The sequence below is a fragment of the Solea solea genome, chromosome 3, assembly GCF_958295425.1.
Source record: "Solea solea chromosome 3, fSolSol10.1, whole genome shotgun sequence".
Classification (NCBI taxonomy): Eukaryota; Metazoa; Chordata; class Actinopteri; order Pleuronectiformes; family Soleidae; genus Solea; species Solea solea.
The window spans coordinates 36,058,867-36,079,491 of NC_081136.1; the positions used below are offsets into that span (position 1 = coordinate 36,058,867).

Below are 20,625 nucleotides of genomic sequence, written 5' to 3' on the forward strand. Positions count from 1 at the left end.
TGATAATTTCCGAAAAAATATGTTTTTGTCACTTTGAGCGTTTTTTTTCGCAGAAGGTAACACAAATAATCTCCACGCGGAAAATCACTCAGACTTAATCCCTGCCCCTCCACAGGTCCCAATCTGGTAAATTCATACTTTTATCTGGATTAGCATAAGCACTTAAGCTTTAAACATATCGGATATTTTTTATGAAACCACGCAGGGCGTTGCGTACTTTTGTTTGGAAGCGTAAAAACTTGTACGAGCCACGACTTCATCCACAGGTGGTAGCAGGTTTTTTTTTGCATACAAAACATCGCAAACACACAACAGCTGACGAAACACGTAAACGTACAAGTCAAATAAACCTAATAAACCTCAAACAATTAATTCATCGCGATAGACGCAACACAGGCTGTCAATCATGGACGTCTTCTGATTTTACCCGCCTTTGAACAGATTATCTGGCCAAATTATCCCATAGTAGTAATACTTGAAGTAGAATGACGTTTAAGTATTACAGATACAGTCGGATATTTTTTTTACAAACCCCGCAGTAACCAAGGAGAGCGAGTCCACCGGGAAACGGACGTTCCGTAAACTTGTACGAGACAAGTGGATTCCGTCTTCTCGGCCGCAATTTCATCCACAGAAGTCACGTTAAATCACGCGGGATTCTGTGAGATCCCAAATCCCTGGAATCTCCTCCTGCGTCTGGAACCGGATCTAATCTAATCTGTGCTTTCTTGGGATAAAAAAAACGTTGAAAATCGGTTACAGGAGTAGTTTGTTGAGTCTGCGGCATGTGGCTGACCAAGAAGTCCACCACCAGGGGGCGACATGAGACCTGCTTCTTTAATCCGGACTCAACTCCAAAACAGAACTTTAACAATCTTCCAAATCCCAGAAGAAGAAGAAGAAGAAGAAAAAGAAAGTCAGAGACGGAGAAAATCACAAGGAACTTCGCCATTGTCTCCAGAATCGAAAAAAAAGAAAGATTTTATTTTTACTTTTTTATCGGTGGATTTAAAAGTAAACAGGAAGCAGCAGTCAGTCGGTGGTTCACGCATCATCACGCCCGGCCGGTTGCCATAGAAGCGTCAGAGGAGCCGGAGTGAAGCAGCTGTGTGTGTGAGAGTGAAGCATCGGGAGGTTTAAACGCACAGACACACACTCAGACACTCCTGCCAGCTCCAGATGCATTGTGGGTACCAGGGGTGCAATTTACTTCAAGTGGCTCTGTCTGAGCACGACACCGACACACACACACACACACACACACACACACACACACACGCTCGTGTTCACTCACACACACACTTGACATGATTCACCGCGCTGAGTTACAACCCAATTTACAGAGGCAGAGTTTCACTGATGACCTGGCAACCCGGCGGCTTCTTTATTTACTGTCTGGCAACCCGACATCACATCCACTCTGAGGAGAGTTCGAGGAACGCCGCACGACGACATCCTGCGAGGGAGGGGGGCGCAGACACTTAAGATGTTTCCACAGCGACAACAGGAAGCTAATTATCTCCCAATGAGCCACTTTACCCATCATGCCTTGCTTTGGGTTTGTGCGAAACAAACTGGAGTCTCGTTATGACGAGCGGGCGTTGTCATTAGACTCAGTGGCTGCATTATCACAGCGGCGTGTGTGTGTGTTTTTTACGTGTGTGTGTGTGTTTGTGTGTTTCTTACGTGTGCGTGTGTGTGTGTGTTTGTGTGTTTTTTACGTGTGCGTGTGTTTGTTTGTGCAGCAGATGGCGATGTATCAACCGTGCAGTCATTAAGAGGGAAAATTAGACTCATGAACAAACTGTTTGTCTGCTTTAATTTCCTCCACTCTCTTTTCCAACAAATATAAATACACAAACATAAGCAGCACGTGTGTGTGTGTGCGTGCGTGCGTGCGCGTGTGTGTGTGTGTGTGTGTGTAAACACCTGATGCTGCGACTGACGTCACACTCCGTGATTATTCGCGGATTCCAGATGCCACGTTATTCGGTGATTCATACCAATCTAATAGAATATGTTATTTTATTTAAATATGGACAATACAGTGAACACAGTTTCAATACTGATGTGCTGTACGTAGAGTTTTCAGCTGTTGCGAGTTACCAACTCTTTTTACGTGAACAGCATAATAACATATACAAAACTGCACTTAAACCCACAACAACATGCTAACATGACAGAACACATTGAAATGTAAATGCTTATACATCGCAACGACACGATAGAGGTGGGCGGTGTGATAGACGTTTGGCACGACATAGGCGAGCAGCACGATATATGATTGGTGCGATAGAGGCAAAATCATCTGACGTGTCACTTTATCTTTGAGATTATTACGAACGAGTTCCAGACGGATGGCGACTCTTAGCCCACGACTATTTTCAAACTCGGTAGCCAATCGGCAGGCAGCTTCCTAAGCCCCGCCCATGGACAGAATTGCAAACAAAAAACCAGGGAGCGAAATTCCGATCATTGCAAAAAAAAGTGTTGTTTGATAGTACGTGGCGTAATCATTTTTGTGTACGCCACGAAAACCTGATTTGATCAAACAAATGCAGTGAAAACACAAACTTAATCCTGATTAAATTAAATAAATAAATTTAAACTGCTCTTACTTTAACTCACATTAAATTTAAATTGCTTGGCTCTTACAGTCGCACTCGTGAGCCGAGCCGTCAGTATTCGCCTCTGGCTCTGTTTTTATTTTGCCTTATTTATTGAACTTCACGTATGTTCAGTGTTTGATGGGATAAGGAATCGCTCGCTCTCCCTCTGCCCAAACAAACCCTGGAAGAGTCTAAAGAGGTGTGATATATTATTGAGTTTGCTCTGACAGCTGCTGGATAAAAGCGCCGTCTCTTCTCGTCTGTGTCTCCGCCTCTGACAGCAGATCACTGTGGCGAGGAGGGGGGACGCCCGACAGGTCCAGTCCAGAGGAAGGCGAGGACCGGCCCGCTCTCGCTTCACGGTGCCTGTCATGGACGAGGTCTCTGCTATTAGCTGAGGACGCGGAAGGTAAAGAAAGAAAAGAAAGAAAGAAAGTGAAGTCTTTCCACGCTCTCTCACGTGGTTCAAATGTAGAGTCTTTTCCTGATGAAATGGCAGAAAAATACTTCTGAAAGAAAGAACTGGCATTTCATTTTAAAGTAATAGTCCTGGCTGTTTTGATGACAGCACTGACGGGGCTGTGAGCGCCACCTGCTGCTGCTAATGGCTGCCAATGAAATACACGTCGGGTTGAGTCTACGATGCTTTATAAAAACGTGTCTCACGTCTTTATCTCACTGTGAGATGGACGGAGACGGACTCTATGGGCTTTGGTGTGGGAGAGTGAGTGGTTTACAAACTACTTTACAGAACACTCAGCTAATAAAATATACATCAGATTAAGTCTACGACAATCACGTCTTTATCTCACTGTGACACAGACTTTTCCAACAGGAAACTGAAGTTTGTAAACCACTCACTCTCCCACACCAAAGCCCATAGAGAAAAGTAGCGATTTAAGCTCCTGGACACAGGAGCTGCTGCCTCGTGTGGTCACTTTGTGTCACTGAGGTCAATCTGAGCAAAAGATTTTAAATGCTGAATTTTACAAAATAAGACATGTGAATTTACTGATGGAGGCAGCAGTGAACCAACAACTCCTGTGTGGTGTGATGTTAAAATCCCTGATTTTCTCTCTGAGGTTTGGTGTGGGAGAGTGAAACTTCAGTTTCCCATGTTTTAAATAGCAAAGAAAACAAGGAAACTGTCGTCCACAGGCGCCGTAGACTCCAGCAGGTGTGTCTGCGTCTCTGAAAACCTTGAATTTCTCCTCTAATTATGGGAAACATAAACCACTTTGAACTCACCTCGCTCATCTTTACAAACCATCCCGCTCGCCGCGGGTTATCGGGTGTTAAAAATACCGCTCGACTAATTTCACATTTATCCTGAGTAAATGAGAGGAAATCTCATTTTCTGTGCGTCACGAAAGAACTGGCGTCGAATTTTTCCTCCTGGTTTGAAAACTGAGGGAGGGAGGGAGGGGGAGTGATGTGCAAATACAAACAAGCCCATTCATCTATTACTGCGTCTCATCTGCATAAATTTGAATATGGCGAGTAAACAGTGAATCGTAGTTTGTTAGCATGGCGGTGAGCTCCAGCAGCTAGATCCTGTTACATGTAATGTGCAGGAGAAATGCTCAATTACTCCTGTGTGTGTGTGTGTGTGTGTGTGCGTGTGTGTGTGTGTGTATGTAGTGTGTGTGTGTGTGTAGTGTGTGTGTGTGTATGTGTGTGTGTATGTAATGTGTGTGTGTGTAGTGTGTGTGTGTGTGTGTGTGTGTGTGTATGTAATGTGTGTGTGTGTACGTGCGCATACTATGCTAATAATTCCACGGAGGGTTGAGGCAATCACAAACCTCTCACTTTTAATCAGCGTCACACAGAGAGAGCACACACACACACACACACACACACACACACAGATGTTAACCAGTTTGACAACTCCAGTGTGGTGAGAGAATATTGACACACACATGCCTCACAATGTAAAAAAATAAATTGTTAACACCCCAGGACACACACACACACACACACACACACACTGTGATCTGACTGTGCTTTCTTTATCTCATAACAGAGAGAAGTGGTGAAAATGAGATGAGACCAAAACACAAGAGAGGGAAACAAATGAAAGATAAAACAACTGACAACAAGGAGAAAAAACAAAGACAAAACAAACAAAGCAGACGTCTTTTTTCCCCTCAGAGTGGATATTTGCCTGTCACACAGTTGTGTTTCAGTGCCGAGTGACGGCGAAACACAAAAAACAAACTTTGTGTCACTTATTTATAAAGCACTCACTCTCCCACACCAAAGCCCATAGAGAAAATCAGTGATTTTAACTTCACAGCACACAGGAGCTGTTGATCCACTGCTGCCTTCATCACTGACTTCAAACGTGTCATTTTGTAAAATTCGGCATTACAAATCCTTTGTTCACATTAGCCTCAATGACAAAAAGTGACCACACGAGGCAGCAGTAGAGCAGCAGCTCCTGTGTGCTGTGACGTTAAAATCACTGATTTTCTCTATGGGCTTTGGTGTGGGAGAGTGAGTGCTTTACAAACTTCAGTTTCCTGTTGGAAAGTCTGTCTCACGGTGAGATAAAGACGTGAAACGCGCTCTTTAAGACGTCGCAGACCGGAAAGTGACGCAGATTTCTCATTTTATTTGGCGAGACTTTGAGTTAAGTGAAAGTTTCTGATGCAAACATTGATCATCAAACACATTCTGCCTCTGACTAAGTCCTGCAGTTTCCCAGTTATCAGACTCTGTTTACTGCAAACACACACACACACACACACACGCTTTTCTTCTGTAACAATGAATCATGGATGGATTTGTGCTTTCACAGAATCTGAAATATTGATGTTTGGATCAGCGTGTGTTTCAGCTTCATGTCTTTTCTGACATTCTCTCTCTCTCTCTCTCTCCCTCCCGCTCTCTCCCTCATACTTTCATGCGTTGGCTGCTGCTGTTAGATTGGTGTCAAGTGCCGAGACCACACACACACACACACACACACACACGGTCTTGTCTACCTAACAAGTGAAACACATTCATTACATTTTCTGTACTGTGTGTGTGTGTGTGTGTTCTGACACCAATCTACCCCGAGGCTGAAGAGTGTGCCACCCACTTAGATCGGCCCTCTCTCTCTCTCGCTCACTCACTCACTCGTCCCGCTGTCTTCCACCTTGATCCACTTGGCTGAAACACTTCTATAATTGGCTGTGCAATTTCTGTGTGTGTGTGTGTGTGTGTCTATTATCCCAAAGTGTGGAAACCCCTCAAACCCTGTGAGACTTCAGCTTCATCCACACTACTAAATATCACGATATTTAAATCCCAATACGATGTTGTGATATTTAAGTCACAATACCATATCAGGATATTCAAGTCACAATACGATATCACGATATTTAGTCACAATACAATATCACAATATTTAAGTCACAATACGATATCACAATATTTAAGTCACAATATGATATCACGATATTTAAATCACAATACGATGTTGTGATATTTAAGTCACAATACCATATCAGGATATTCAAGTCACAATACGATATCACAATATTTAGTCACAATATGATATCACGATATTTAGTCACAATACCATATCAGGATATTCAAGTCACAATACGATATCACAATATTTAATCACAATATTTAGTCACAATATGATATCACGATATTTAGTCACAATACCATATCAGGATATTCAAGTCACAATACGATATCACAATATTTAATCACAATATTTAGTCACAATATGATATCACGATATTTAAGTCACAATACCATATCAGGATATTCAAGTCACAATACTATATCACAATATTTAATCACAATATTTAGTCACAATATGATATCACAATATTTAGTCACAATATGATATCACGATATTTTGTCACAATACGATATCACAATATTTAAGTCACAATACGATATCTCAATATTTAAGTCACAATATGATATCACGATATTTAGTCACAATACGATATCTCGATATTTAAGTCACAATACGATGTTACGATATTTCGACACAATACTATATCTCGATATTTAAGCCACAATACGATATCACAATATTTAAGTCACAATACGATATCACAATATTTAAGTCACAATACGATATCACAATATTTAAGTCACAATACGATATCACAATATTTAAGTCACAATATGATATCACGATATTTAGTCACAATATGATATCACGATATTTAAGTCACAATACGATATCACAATATTTAAGTCACAATATGATATCACGATATTTAGTCACAATATGATATCACGATATTTAGTCACAATACGATATCTCGATATTTAAGTCACAATACAATATCACAATATTTAGTCACAAAACTATATCTCGATATTTAAGTCACAATGCGATATCACGATATTTAAGTCACAATATGCATAAATCTGACTTGGCTCATGTGAGAAAACAGGAAATGCTTTGACCGGGCTCCGCCCCCTTTTCCTGTATGGTTCAGACTGTATAGAAGAACAAACCCAAGGTGGGAAACAAGGTGACACCGTCATACGTCGAGCTTGTGAACGCCGACAGCTGTTTGATTGGCTATTGACGCAGGCTGCCAAGCATTTGATTGGCTTTCACATGAACCATTAATTTTACAATGACTGGCGTGTTCCTACCCATCTGTCTCATACTGTGTGTGTTATACACGTGTGTGTGTGTGTGTGTGTGTGTGTGTGTGTGTATGTTTACATCACACTCATTGAAGCTAAATGCTACCTTTTTATCGCATTCTGTGTCGGTGGTCGATGTTTTTGTTTGACAACAACATCCCATACAACTAAAGCTCCAGTAGGTAACTTTATAGACATGTTAACAGTTTTCCAAAACTACATTTTTCACTATTCCAGCTAAATATAAGTAAAATTACCAATTTAAAAACTACTTAAAGGAGTACAAGTACACAAAATAACCACTAAATGTTTTTTTTTACAATCACCTGATTATATGAATTCTTGTTTTTTTATTAGCACAGAAAGAGCCTTTTATTTTTATAGTACATTCCACTTGTAGTCGGAACTCGGAATTCCCCATTTCAGAGGGCGTCGGAAATTCTCTTAACTGCTTTAGTGTCATTATAGACCGGTAATATCGTATCGTGACTTAAACATCGTGATAATATTGTATCGTGACTTAAATATTGTGATAATATTGTATTCTTTCTTAAATATTGCGATCATTTTGTGTATCGTATTGTGACCTAAATATTGTGATAATGTTGTATCGTTACTTAAATATTGTGATATTGTACTGTGACCTAAATATCATGATAATATTGTATCATGACATAAATATTGTGATATCGTGACTGAAATATTGTGAGAATATCTTTTATGACTTAACTATATCATATTGTGATAGTAATTGTATCATGACTTACATATCGTGATATCGTAGCAGAGCACCCACTTTTAAAAAATCGCAAACTAAAAACAAACAAATTTAATGTAAATATAATGTAGCAACTAAATTACAGCCATATCTGTAACATTCATATTTTCATCTATTTCTTTATTTACATATCCACATAAATGGTAACTAAAAAGTTGGTGCGAAATCTTCAAAAGTTTCCCTGTGACCCATCTGTGGGTCCCGACCCAGTGTTTGTGAACCACTGCTGTTCATCTGTAACATACTGTATCTTTACATGGTTATTATTATTAATTATAATAATAATACTAATAATAATAATAATAATAATAATAATAATACTATGGTTGTTTACTGTGCTACACATCACTAATATCAGAAAAAAAATAAAACTTTATTGACAAACACCAGGGGCCTCGACCTTAAATGACCCCAGGGTCACTGGTCAGCAGGGGGCGATCAAGTGAAGAAAAATTCAAGTACATGGAACAAAATATTTGTTTACAATAGAAATGTATTTATGATGTAATGACAAAAACACATTTACATGTAAAAATATAATTATAACTCTTTGTTTTAAGTGAAGGACCACACGTGGTCCACGCACCTCATGTTTACAACCTCTGTGTGAGAAAGTGAACTGGTACAGTTTGTGTGTGTGTGTGCGTGTGTGTGTGTGTGTGTGTGTGTGTGTAACATCATCATTCATCATCATTACATTTCTTTTGTTTAGAAAAGAAAAGATGACAATAGAGTGATGAGTGAAGCTCTCTCTACTCCCCTCTCTCTGTCTCCCCCTCTCTCGCTCCCTTTCTTTTCCTCTCTCTCTCCCCCTTCTTTCTCTCCCTATCTCCATTGTTTTCTCCTCCTCTCTGTCTCTCCACCTTCTTTCTCTCTCTCTCATCCAGTCTCTCTCTTTCTTACACTTTCTCCCCCCCCTTCTTTCTCTCCCTGTCTCCCCATCTCTCCATTCACCCTCTCTCACTTTGTCTCCTTCCCTCTCCTTTTCTTCATTCCTCATATTCTCTCTCTCTCTCTCTCTCTCTCTCTCGCGGTTTGGGCTCGTGCTCACACACGAACGCGCCGCCGATCAGGAGCCACGAGGACCCCCCCCCCCCCCCATCATCCTCCTCCTCCTCTTAGACACACACACACACACACACACACACACCTTCACCTCCATCCTCATCCTCCTCTTCTTCGGTGGATGGAGAGAATAATAACAGCGGAGCTTCATCATCTTCATCATCTTCATCCTCACTGTGCAGCATCACAGCATCATCTTCATCATCATCTTCATCATCGTCGTCTCCTCGCGCTGCTGCGCTGAAAAGTTGAGGAGGATCAAACCGGGAGAAGCGGAGGAGCTGTCGCGTGCCGCTAACCCGGGATAATCCGCAGCACGCGCGTCATTACCGGACTGAGTGGAAACGGATCCGATGCTTTTTTTTTATTTTATTTATTTTAAAAAACAAACATTAAAGGATTTACTGTGAATTTACCGGAGGAAAAATCCTGAAAAAAACACATGTTTGCTTCTCGGACTCGATCACGGATCAGTAACGGCGCTGAAACCCGGTATGAAGCGGTTTAACGGATGTTTGTGACGGTAACGTAACGGACGGTCCCGGGTGTGGATGCGACCGACGGTGGGTTTTTTTTCTACCGGGGAGAAATGAGAGGCTGTGACCGGGACACGCGCTGCTCATCCCGGGACTGAGCACTTGGAGGGAGAGGAGAAGTTACCGCGGGGACCGGGGGAGTTCAGGCGGATCTTTACCGGCTTTACCGGCTCATCATTAACACCAGGATCAACCCGTTATATGGACCGGATCGATCGAGACCATCGACGGATTTTAAAATCCGCTTCGTTGTGTCCGGATCCATCAGTTTGATCAGCTGGACAGAATTAACGATCCGGTGTAATCCCGGGTTCCCACGAGAGGGAAAGGGTCATTGCCACGAAAAAAAAACAAAGTCAAAATTAAAGCAAAATCGCATTCAAAGAAATTTTCCCTCAAAAGAATAACAACATTTGTCTGGAGCTGAGATTTTAAACCATTTTAGAACAAAATCTGCAAACAAAAATATCAATTAAATGAACACATGAATGTTTGGTCAGTTCTTTATTGTGTAATATAATCATCAGCGGCTCCCGACCCTGACCCTAATGTTCTGTGTGGCGTTTTAATTTCCCACCGAACAACAGTAATAACAATAATCCCGTAACGGCGCGTTGGGGATTTATTTGCGCGTTATTGCCCGGGTGGAGCTGTTGTTGAACTCGGAAGAAATCAACTTTACGACGTCCGCCGGGGCGCGGAAGTCGTCCCCCCGCGTTCGTTTAAGACCTCGCTCTCTTTGACTGCACGTCCGTCAAATTTGTGTGGAGTTCACGGCGAGGATCGTCGTCCGACGGCGCGTCCTCGAGCCCCGATCCACTCCGCTGTGACTCGAGCTCTTTGCTGTGAAAGTCCATGGATGGTACGTTCACTGTACAGCCACATCCTCAACGGCATACCACCTCCTCCTCCTCCTCCTTCCTCTCAGCCTCCTCTTGAAATCAAGCCATGCTGCATTGATTTTTTCCTTTCTTTCCTGTTTCTCCCTCCTCGCCGCTAAAACCAGAACGCACACGGCCACTTCGCCCTCTCTCGATTGTCGGGTTTGTTTCCTGAAATGTGAGCCACGAACGCGCCGTGTTCGTGTCAGAGCTGAAGGACGTCCGACGGCGCCCGAGGTCAGAGGTCATGTTTTCACAGATGTAACTCGCCCCCGAGAGGTTCGGCAGAAACAGTTAGCCGGAGAGGAGTTTGAATCTGGGACGAATGAAACACCCAAACAGAGTTTTTCCTCTGACTCGAGTATAAATGTTCCTTCATTTGAGCTGGAACCTGTTTCCCACTTTGCCCCTTCAGGACATTTCTCTGTTGTTAAAGTGACACTTGAAGCTAAATGGGACTCAACGACAGCAGCCCGGGCACCATGCGGAATGGCCGCGGCCTCTCGGACCAGTGGGCAGAGTCTGTGGTGGTCCGGCCCCGGACCACGGAGCGCCACATCACGGTGCACAAACGTCTGGTTCTGGGCTTTGCTCTGTCCATCCTCACCCTCATTATCGTCACGGCTGTGGCTGTGGTGCTCAGTGTCCGCTTCGAGGAGTGTGATGGGCAGAACCGTGAGGCAGCGGCCGGTGGGTCGGGTTCCAGAGGTTCCGGAGGGTCGGCCAAGTTGAACGGGAGCAGAGGGGAGAGGACGGGGGAGAGGGGGGATGAGGAGGCGGCGGTTCAGCCGTGGAGAAACTTGCGGCTGCCTGGCTCGGTGAGGCCGCGTCACTACGACCTGCGGCTCGCGGTCTTTATGGACAACTTCACCTTCTCTGGAGAAGTTAGCATTGAGCTGGAGTGTGTCAACGCCACACGCTTCATCGTCCTGCACGCCGATCGACTCGAGGTACGTTGTCCGACATGAGAAGTTAGTTCTTGAAAAAGTTTACTGAACGTTCTCGTCAACAGGGAGTTTGTGGTAAATTGGATAAATCTTGGTAGTCCCTATGACAGTAGAACTCCTTAAGCCTGATTCATGCTTCATTCCTCAACACTTTTGATAATTGTTGCTCTACAAAGACTTGAGAGATGTTGCCAATTTGTCCTTTTCGGGAGACAATTGAAGTCTCTGGTCTTATGTATTTGTCAGCTTTTTCTTTTCTTTGGTTCCATATCTGATCGAGGTGTTCTCGGATTTGAAAGTGGATTGATTTTAAGAAGTTGTTGATAAAATTGAGGAGGAAAAGATTTAACTGGTAGAGCAAGAAACGGGGGATGCATCTTTTGAAACTAAACAAGAGAGGAATGGGGAGGAAATGTTTTGATCTGACGGCTGAAGATAAAAAGTCAACGTTGAGAGAGATTGTGCGATTCTTATGATCTGCCTTTGAGCAACATGAGGAATAGTCTAGAACGATTGTACGACCTTACATAGGGAGCCAGTCTAAGTTAGACAAACCTGTTGTGTGTCAGTTCTTGGGTGACCTTGACCTAACATGCTAACATCGTTATACTTCTGTCCCCAAATAACCTGATGTTTCTTGGCAGTAAATTCGTCGATCACTGGAACTCTGATCAGTCTCATACCTGGTCAACTAACATGTGACCAAGAAATACTGACAACTATCAGTTGCCAAGTTCAAAGCTCATATCTAAACATCCTCGCCTACCAAATGTCTAGTCTCTACTCTCTCACACCAGCAGTGGATCAACAACTCCTGTGCGGCTGTGATGTTAAAATCGCTGGTTTTCTCTATGGGGTTTGGTGTGGGAGAGCGAGTGCTTAACAACTGTGAATTTAATCGCCTTCTGATGACAATGATGATGTTATGTTTCTTAATTACCTGTAGAAAATGTAGTCAATCATGAGTTATATCAAATAAAAGCTGCTGATAATGAAGCTCCACATATGTTCAGCGTCCCCCTCCCTTTGCCTCTGCCATTTACGGCATTTAAGTATATCGTTAAGTACGAGTTGGTACTTTCCCTGAAAACTCATTCCAGACTGATCCGTTGGTCGGGTTTGGACCTCTGCTCAGCTCTGCGTGTCAGAAAAACCGTCCACTCTCAGACAAAAGAATGTTTATTTCCAGATTTGGCCTCCGAGGTTTCCTTAACGAGGCTAATTAACAGTCAAAGTTGCTGCCTCAGCCCAATTTTTTTAGACAAGCGGCGCGGTGAGAGAAAGCCTCAGAGAAACGCCTGAGCGTCGAGATTTTTCAGGCCGGTCATCTTTGCCTAATGTGAGTCAGGGAGGAATCTGTCTAATTTGGGCAGAGGCCAATTAAAAACCCTGCAGCCCCTGTTGTTTGTGTGCGAGCACGCTGTGAATAAAGAGGTGTCAGTCTGGTGGTAGCCGGGTCTCCTGAGGTATTCTAACACTTAATTCGTTGTGAAAAGGGAAAATTGTCAGCCCGGGTAACGGCCAAAAATGAACAAACAAACGAAAGAAAAACAACCCCTCCTGCAACGATCGCATTATTCTCCGAAGTCAAAGAAACGTTCAGCGTGGAAAAGATCTGAAAACATCATCACAGTTTTTGAAGTGCAGACATTCATTAACCTGCTGACGAACTAAAGAAGCTTTTTAAATCTGAAAACTCTGCACCAAACCCCATAGAGAAAATCAGTGATTTAACGTCACAGCTCACAGGAGCCTTCAATCCACTGCTGGTAACTTCAAATGTCTTATTTTGTGACTTCGGGGTTTGAAGTCCTTCATTCACATTTACCTCTGTGACACAAAGTGACCACACGAGGCAGCAGTAGACCAGCAGCTCCTGTGTCCCCGCCAGCTAAAATCACTGATTTTCTCTATGGGGTTTGGTGTGGGAGAGTGAGTGGTTTATAAACCTTCAGTTTCCTGTCTGTCTCACAGCGAGATAAAAATCAGTTCATTCTTAAAATAGTTTGCTCATTGATAGAAGGTCTGAAGGGAACTGCAGAGTCGGTTCTTTTGGTCTGGTTTTCTTCACCTGAAGCAACGTTTGTTTCACTGTGAAAATGAATCTGTCGATGGACAATGTTGGGGAAATCAAGACCGACCGACCGACCGACCGATAAACCGACCGACCGGCAGACGGCACAATTAAAGGGGCCGTTTGTTTGTTTGTGTGTCTGTGTCTCAGCTGAACGTTTGAAGGCGTCGCACAGCTTGGCGCGGCGTTCGCTGACTCGCCAGAAAAAGACATGAAAGACGTCCTTTTAATCCCCGGCGTTTCCTCTCGGTGTCAGCAGCCGCTCTGTTTGTATCGATCGCTCCATTCATCACAGAGCCAACGTGCCGTCACACGCGCACACACACGCACACACACGCACACACGCACACACACGCACACACGCTCACCGTTTGATTGGCTGCTGATGTGTGGCGGTCAGAGAGAGCCACGGGCTCGTCATCGTCGCCACTGCTGCCACGTGATTTCCCATCATGCCCTGCGGCTATTCCCAGTTCCATTTTTACTCCATCGTCGTCTGTCGTTTAACTTTCTGTTGTTTATTGACGTTAAAGGTTTATTTACTGACTCAATACTAAAGTTTACTAAACTCAGTCAGAGGTTTGTTCCTCTTCACTCGTTCAGTCTAACTCCTCCTCCTTCTTCCAGGTCGACCGCGTGACGGTGACGGCGGAGGGAGGCGTGGGCGGTCGCCCCAACAACCGTCCCGGGGGCGGAGTCATGCGCGTCCACCGCCACTTCGCCTTCCCGGCCAATCAGATGTACGTGGTGGTGCTGCACCGCGAGATGAAGCCCATGAGGGTTTACCGCCTGAACGTGAGCTTCGACGCCGCCATCGAGGACGAGCTGCTCGGCTTCTTCAGGAGCTCGTACACGCTGCAGAGGGAGCGGCGGTACGCCAACACACACACGCACACACACACACACGCATGCATGCACAGACACACACAAACACACGCACGCCAAGACACGCAAATGGTGGTTTGTGAAAATCAGAAAATCAGCCTGAGGTCATCACCCCCCCAAACCCCCCCCATCCCAATCTGGAGCAGATGTCCCTAATTAAGTGGTCTTTAGTGTGAGGTTCATCTCCAGAGGGATCCAGTGAGACACACACACACACACACACACACACACACACAGGCACGCGCTGTAAAAACACACTGAATCATTTTTTTCTGCAGCAGCAGGTGGTTCCACAAGAAAAGGTCAGAGCTTCACATCCACGACATTGATTAACTCACACACACACACACACTCACACACACACACACACATCGCTCACACATACACCACTCACTCCCTCCTTATGAATTTCCCATAAGCATCTGCTGCAGAGTTGTTTCCACATCAGATTTCTTCCCCACGGTGCTGATGGGAAACAGACTGTGTGCTGATACATTTATTATTTCATGCATGGGTTTGTGTGTGTGTGTGTGTGTGTGTGTGTGTTACCGCAGTAAAATAACATCTTCATAACATAACGTCCTCTCCACTCTCCTCTCCCACAAAGTCTTATTTAATTAATTTATGACCAAGCCAGATTTTCCCTTTTTTTTTTTTTTCAGTCTTTCTGTGATTAAAGGTCCTTAAATGGATAGTTGAGGTTTTTGAATAGTGTTTCCAGGAGGTGCACACACACACACACACACACACACACACACACATACATAAGAAGCACTGACTCTGATCCACTGCGGCCTCTGTCAGTAAATTCAAATGTGTTATTTTGTAGAATTCAGCGTTTAAAAACCTTTGTTCAGATTTACCTCAGTGACACTAAGTGACCACACGAGGCAGCAGTAGACCAGCAGCTCCTGTGTCCCTGCGAGCTTAAATCACTGATTTTCTCACCAAAACCTGGTCCTAATGAGGCAGAAGAACTTTGTAATTTTAGGATTAAGATTTCCATTGTGGTCAGTCTTTTTTAGTCTGTTTAAATTAATGGACGTCCTGACAAGACGAGCTGGACAAACCTTTGTGTGTGTGTGTGTGTATTCTTGTATATGTATCTTTGTGAGGACCAAACACATACAAACCAGAGGAAGTTAAGGAAATTTTAACTTTTAAAGGCTTTTTTGAAGCGTTAAGACCTGGTTTTCTGGCTTATGTGTGTGTGCGCTTGTATTTGTCACCTTGTCAGGACCAGTAGTCCTCCATGGAGACCAAACCTGGTCCTAATGAGGCAGAACCTCATTTCTGGCTAAGACTTGAAGACTTGAATTGTGGTTAAGTTAATGTAAATTAAGGTTAGGGAATAAATGTGGATGCAGAGTCCTGAGAAGAATAGCTGCACACACCTATGTGTGTGTGTGTTCTTGTATGTGTCTCTTTGTGAGGACCATAACATTCACACACGTTTAAAGAGTTAATGTTTGGTTTTAGGGTTTGAATCGGGTTTAGGTTAAAGCTCAGTGATGGTTATGGTCAGGTCTGTGTGTGTCCTCCGTACAAATACCTACACACACACACACACACACACACACACACTGTTTTTAGCTTCCTTCAGAGTAAAGCAACACTTTATTTTTGACTTTATTAAAAAAACAGCTGTTTATTTGTTTACTTGTTTATTCGGTTCGTCACCAGATTAACACGTTAAATATTAATGAGCACAGACGGCTGCCTTCACATCATTTCTCCTCGTCGCCGTCTGAATTTTAAAAACACACAGACACACACTGCTCTCTCTGTCTGTGTTGTGTGTTTTCTTGTTTCCCTCTCTGTGACCGCGCTTGTGTCGTTAAACATTTAACTAAGCGCTTGTCGCCTGGTTTGATGTTTGATGTGCGACGTCGCCGCTCTGACGCTCCGTCTCCTCTCGCAACGATCCGTTATCGATCTGTTATCGGTCCAAGCAGCAGCAGCAGCAGCAGCAGCAGCAGCAGCAGTGTGCTGTCAAATGATTAAAATATTGAATCACAATTACTTGCACATTTTTATCTATTCTAAATGTCCCTTGATTTCTTTTTGTCCCATTATTTTTTCTTATTTTAATGCTCTTATCAGCATAGAAAAATGGATCGTCTTGCTTTGTGCTAATGTTTTTTTTTATTGAGACAATACCTCGGTCACTCTGCATATTTAGTTATTCCTCTTATTGTGAGATATATACATTATTATACATATATACGTATATATACATATATATACACACACATATGTATATATACATATATATGTATTATATATGTATACATATGTGTATATATATACATATATATGTATAATAATGTCAAACATTCCGGCAGAAAATGAAGTCATTTCTGTTCTTCTGTCGTTTCTGAAAAGAAAAAAAACATCAGCAAATGGATTTGTGTGTGTGTGCGTTTCTACGTGTGTGTGTGTTTTGTGTGTGTGTCAGGTTGTCAGTCAGGATTACTACGACGACAAGTGTATCGTGGCAGCAACGTGTGTGTGTGTGTGTGTGTGTGATTCTCTCTCTCTCTAAATTCCGATTCCTTCATTTTGTATTTTTTTTTAAGTTGATCGTGTGCCTGGTTTAAAACAATAGGGCAATAAAAGCACTGGTTAAAGGTCAAAGGTCAGAGGTCGCTCTCTCTTCTTGCTTTGTCTCTCTCTAAATTAAATTACATTCTATATAAAAGGTCTTCATTGTTGTGGGAAATGTACGTTCACGTTGCCAAAGCAACGAAATATGAGTCATTTACATAAAAATAAAACAAAATTGTGTCAAAACAAGATAAGTTAAACAAAAAAATCAGCAATATTAAAACATGACCATGTAGTATAATTACACTTACACAGTTATATAACACTTCTCAATGTGTTTCACTACTGGCTGAACATTATTTTTGAATATATAAACTGAACACTTTAAAATAAATACATTATTTGATGCGTTATTTTATAATCTCAAACGTTAAAGGCTGGAAAAGTCGTCCGTTTGTCAGAATCGTCGCTATTTTGACGATTAAAACATCAAAGGATTGTAACAAAACGAGAACACTCCTCTGAAGCCTAACGCTGCCCATTTTTGGGGGCGGAGTCTGGGACAAACAAGCCGGAAGCGTGGTCGAGGAAAACCAATAGTAAAAGTTGAATGCACTCACTGGTGTTTGACCAGAGGGGGGCAGTAGATTCACCGATTAATATCACAACACATATATAGACTGTAAAAAAGCTGGTTTCGGAGTTTAGTTCCATGTGAATCCGAACAGACTCTTTGGCTCGTAGTTTTGCGATGTTTGTAGAGCGCTAATGTTCTCCATCTTTGTCAAAATTAACTTTTTATCACAGGAGTCTAAGTTTCTATCGACAACTGCATATTTGAAACAAAACAGGTCGGAACAGCGCCCAAAGCTGGTGGTCATTCACCATATTGTCGCAGTGTATCGGTGCGACTTTAAGAAATCCATTTTCAGTCCCATGTTTACGCGTGTTTTTTGACCGTGGTGTGAATGCAGCCACCGTGTGGCGCTGCTGTAATTGACTGTGTGTGTGTGAGTGAGTGAGTGGTGGAAATGCAGCGAGGCAGAGCAGAGTCTCTCCTCCTCCGGCCGCCGCCGCCGCTCCTCATCAATTCACTGTCCATTTGTGGGGAAATGATTGTGCTGTTTCCTCTCGTAACAGATTCAGTTTCACAGTGAATTAAAAAATCCTCGCGGGTCCATTCTGCTGTGACTCACCGACACTAGGCCATGTTCAAACTATATATCCAGTCTAATTAGGTCGCAGCAGGGTCTTCCCTCCATTACCACAGGTCTCGGCTCTTATTTTTGTCGTTGTCCTCTTCCACAATTCCTCTCAGGATCCTCTTTGTGTCGTCTTTTCTCTTTGCCTTTTGTATTTAACCGTCCTGTCCTTCCTCGTCCTCTTCCTCCTCCTCTGTGGCAGCGAGACGTCGTGTTCCTGTTGTTGCAAATGTCAATGTAAAAAATATTGTAATCGACTGGAGCGGAATGATGAGTTTTTGGGCATAGAGATGTTGTTTCAGACTCCTCGTGTGTGAAAGCCGGGAAACAGCGACGCAAACCTAGGCCGTCAGGATGGTCGAGGCCTTCGTTGACGACCGGATGGGATGATTTAAGTCGATTCCCTTGTTGCCATAAATCAGACCTGCTTGCTGATTTTGTAAAATCACCTGCGAAGGGTTTGATATGAGCAGAACCTTTAGAGTTCTCACGTCTTAATCGCAGCGTCGTCTGCTGCGGAATCGGAACGTGAGCTCGCGAAGCTGCCGCAAATTCAGCGCTCTCACTCCGACTTAGTGTCATTTTAACGCCTTATATCTAATTAACTAATGAATTCATCGCAGAACTGTTTGAATTCTTTCCTTCAAAGGCTTCAGACTACGCAGGTTATGCTTTAACGGACCCCGCCCTCACCTTGCTTTGACCTGTACGTGGGTTGCTGCGGCAACCATGATCGTAAATGTCCACTTTGACGTTGTTTCTGTAGCATTTTTTTTTAAAAAGCAACACTAGTTTGAGGCATTTAAAATAAATATAATTGGTGAATATTCGCCATTACTCCCTTTCCCCAAGGTAAAAAAAACATTGGAAATGTCAGTGTCACGATAGTACAATAAACTTTGCACGACAATATTTAAAACATGAAGAATTCAATGATGTTTCTTAAATGGTAAGTCCATACTTCAGTGACCGACTGACTGCTTACTTAGTTGAGCATCTGTGACCACAAGGTGGCAGCAGCATAGTACTATAGTAGAATTTTTTTTTAATGCAATGTTTCGTTACTAGACTTTCATCAGGTGAAACTAAAAAAACTAAATCTAGGGAAAGGCTCTGTTTTTAGGGAAGAAGCAACAGTTCGGTAGAGGTGGGCGAAACAGTAGGATCTCAAGATGATATCCCGATATTCTGTCACGGTTTCAGAGTGATGATATTTGTGTTTTGATATATATGGATCAGTATAAACTTCAAATTAATCTGCAAATGAAAAAACACAGAAAACAGCAAATTAAAACTTGATATTAGGTGATGGGCCGCATGAAAGTGAGTGCCGTGCCACAAGTTGCCCCCAGTCCGCGGGTTTGAAACCTCTGCTTTAAATGGTTGTTTTTAAGCATCAGTAGAAAAACATGTTCATATATAATAGAGAAAGATTTTTGAGCAAAGAACTTGTTTTTGCTACGCGCTAATCTTCAGGCTCCCAAAGAACACCCAAGAAAGACCCCAAAAAATCTGTGACACATCTGTGGGTCCCGACCCAGTGTTTGGGGACCATTGCCTGAACACACTCAATCATGCAGAAAGGAAGTGTCAGAAACTGTGATGATAACATTTCCATTTCTCGTGTTTTTCACACAGTTACCTCGCCGTGACCCAGTTCAGTCCGATCCACGCCCGGAAGGCCTTCCCGTGCTTCGACGAGCCGGTCTACAAGGCCACGTTCTCTCTCGTCCTCCGCCACGACCAGCAGTACACCTCGCTCTCCAACATGCCTGTAGAGAGCAGCTCGCTGCCGGACGACGACGGCACCGTGACCAACCGCTTCGCCCGGACGCCCCGCATGTCCACTTACTACCTCGCCTGGGCCGTGTGCAACTTCACCTACAAGGAGACGCAGACGGACGGTGGCGTGACGGTCAGTCCTCACACACACACACACACACACACACAAACACAACGCGTGGGCTTAAGGTTTTCTTTGACGCAGTTTTACTCGGTTCAGATTTTTTTTTTTCTTTTCTGCTTTTACGAAACACAACTTCCTGTGAGTCGTAAGTGATGGAAAACCTTACGGAAGAGGTACGGAAGCCCTGAAGGACAAGTTTGAAAAAAAAGTAGGTTGGTTTACTTTGGCGGTTGCCGGGGGGGGGGGGGGGCAAAAAAAAGGATGATTTTACTGCTTTTATTTATTGTCTTTTAGAAAGAAAAATAAACTTTTTTATAAATAATAATAATTAAAAAAAAATGATGGTGATGACGGGGTAGTGTGTATAATATGTAAAGTGTGTTTTTCTTAAACTGATTTTGACCATTAGGTGGTGCCATGCCACCACTGTCCTACTCTACGAGGAATGCTTTTGGAAGTCAGTTGACGTAGTTTAAGAACAAATAATGATAACGAAAAGCATTGGATTAATTATACATGGAAATGCTGTTATTTACTGACAAAGTTACCCATCGTTTTTACCAACAAAGGAAACTTTTTTC

General features: G+C 43.0%; 1 protein-coding gene across 2 annotated transcripts in view; it reads left to right on the forward strand.

Annotated features, from left to right (window-relative positions):
- The first annotated feature begins 2,893 nt into the window (after positions 1-2,893).
- Positions 2,894-20,625, forward strand: part of LOC131456311 (thyrotropin-releasing hormone-degrading ectoenzyme-like) — a 102,315-nt gene continuing 84,583 nt past the window's right edge. The window contains exons 1-3 of one of the 2 annotated variants that reach the window (XM_058624560.1): positions 2,894-3,018; positions 14,132-14,376; positions 19,777-20,053. In XM_058624560.1, coding sequence (XP_058480543.1) covers positions 14,204-14,376; positions 19,777-20,053 — 450 coding nt within the window. In that variant the 5' untranslated portion in view covers positions 2,894-3,018; positions 14,132-14,203. Of the gene's footprint in view, positions 3,019-9,135; positions 11,434-14,131; positions 14,377-19,776; positions 20,054-20,625 lie in introns of those variants that run through there. The other variant, XM_058624559.1, reaches the window with a different exon arrangement.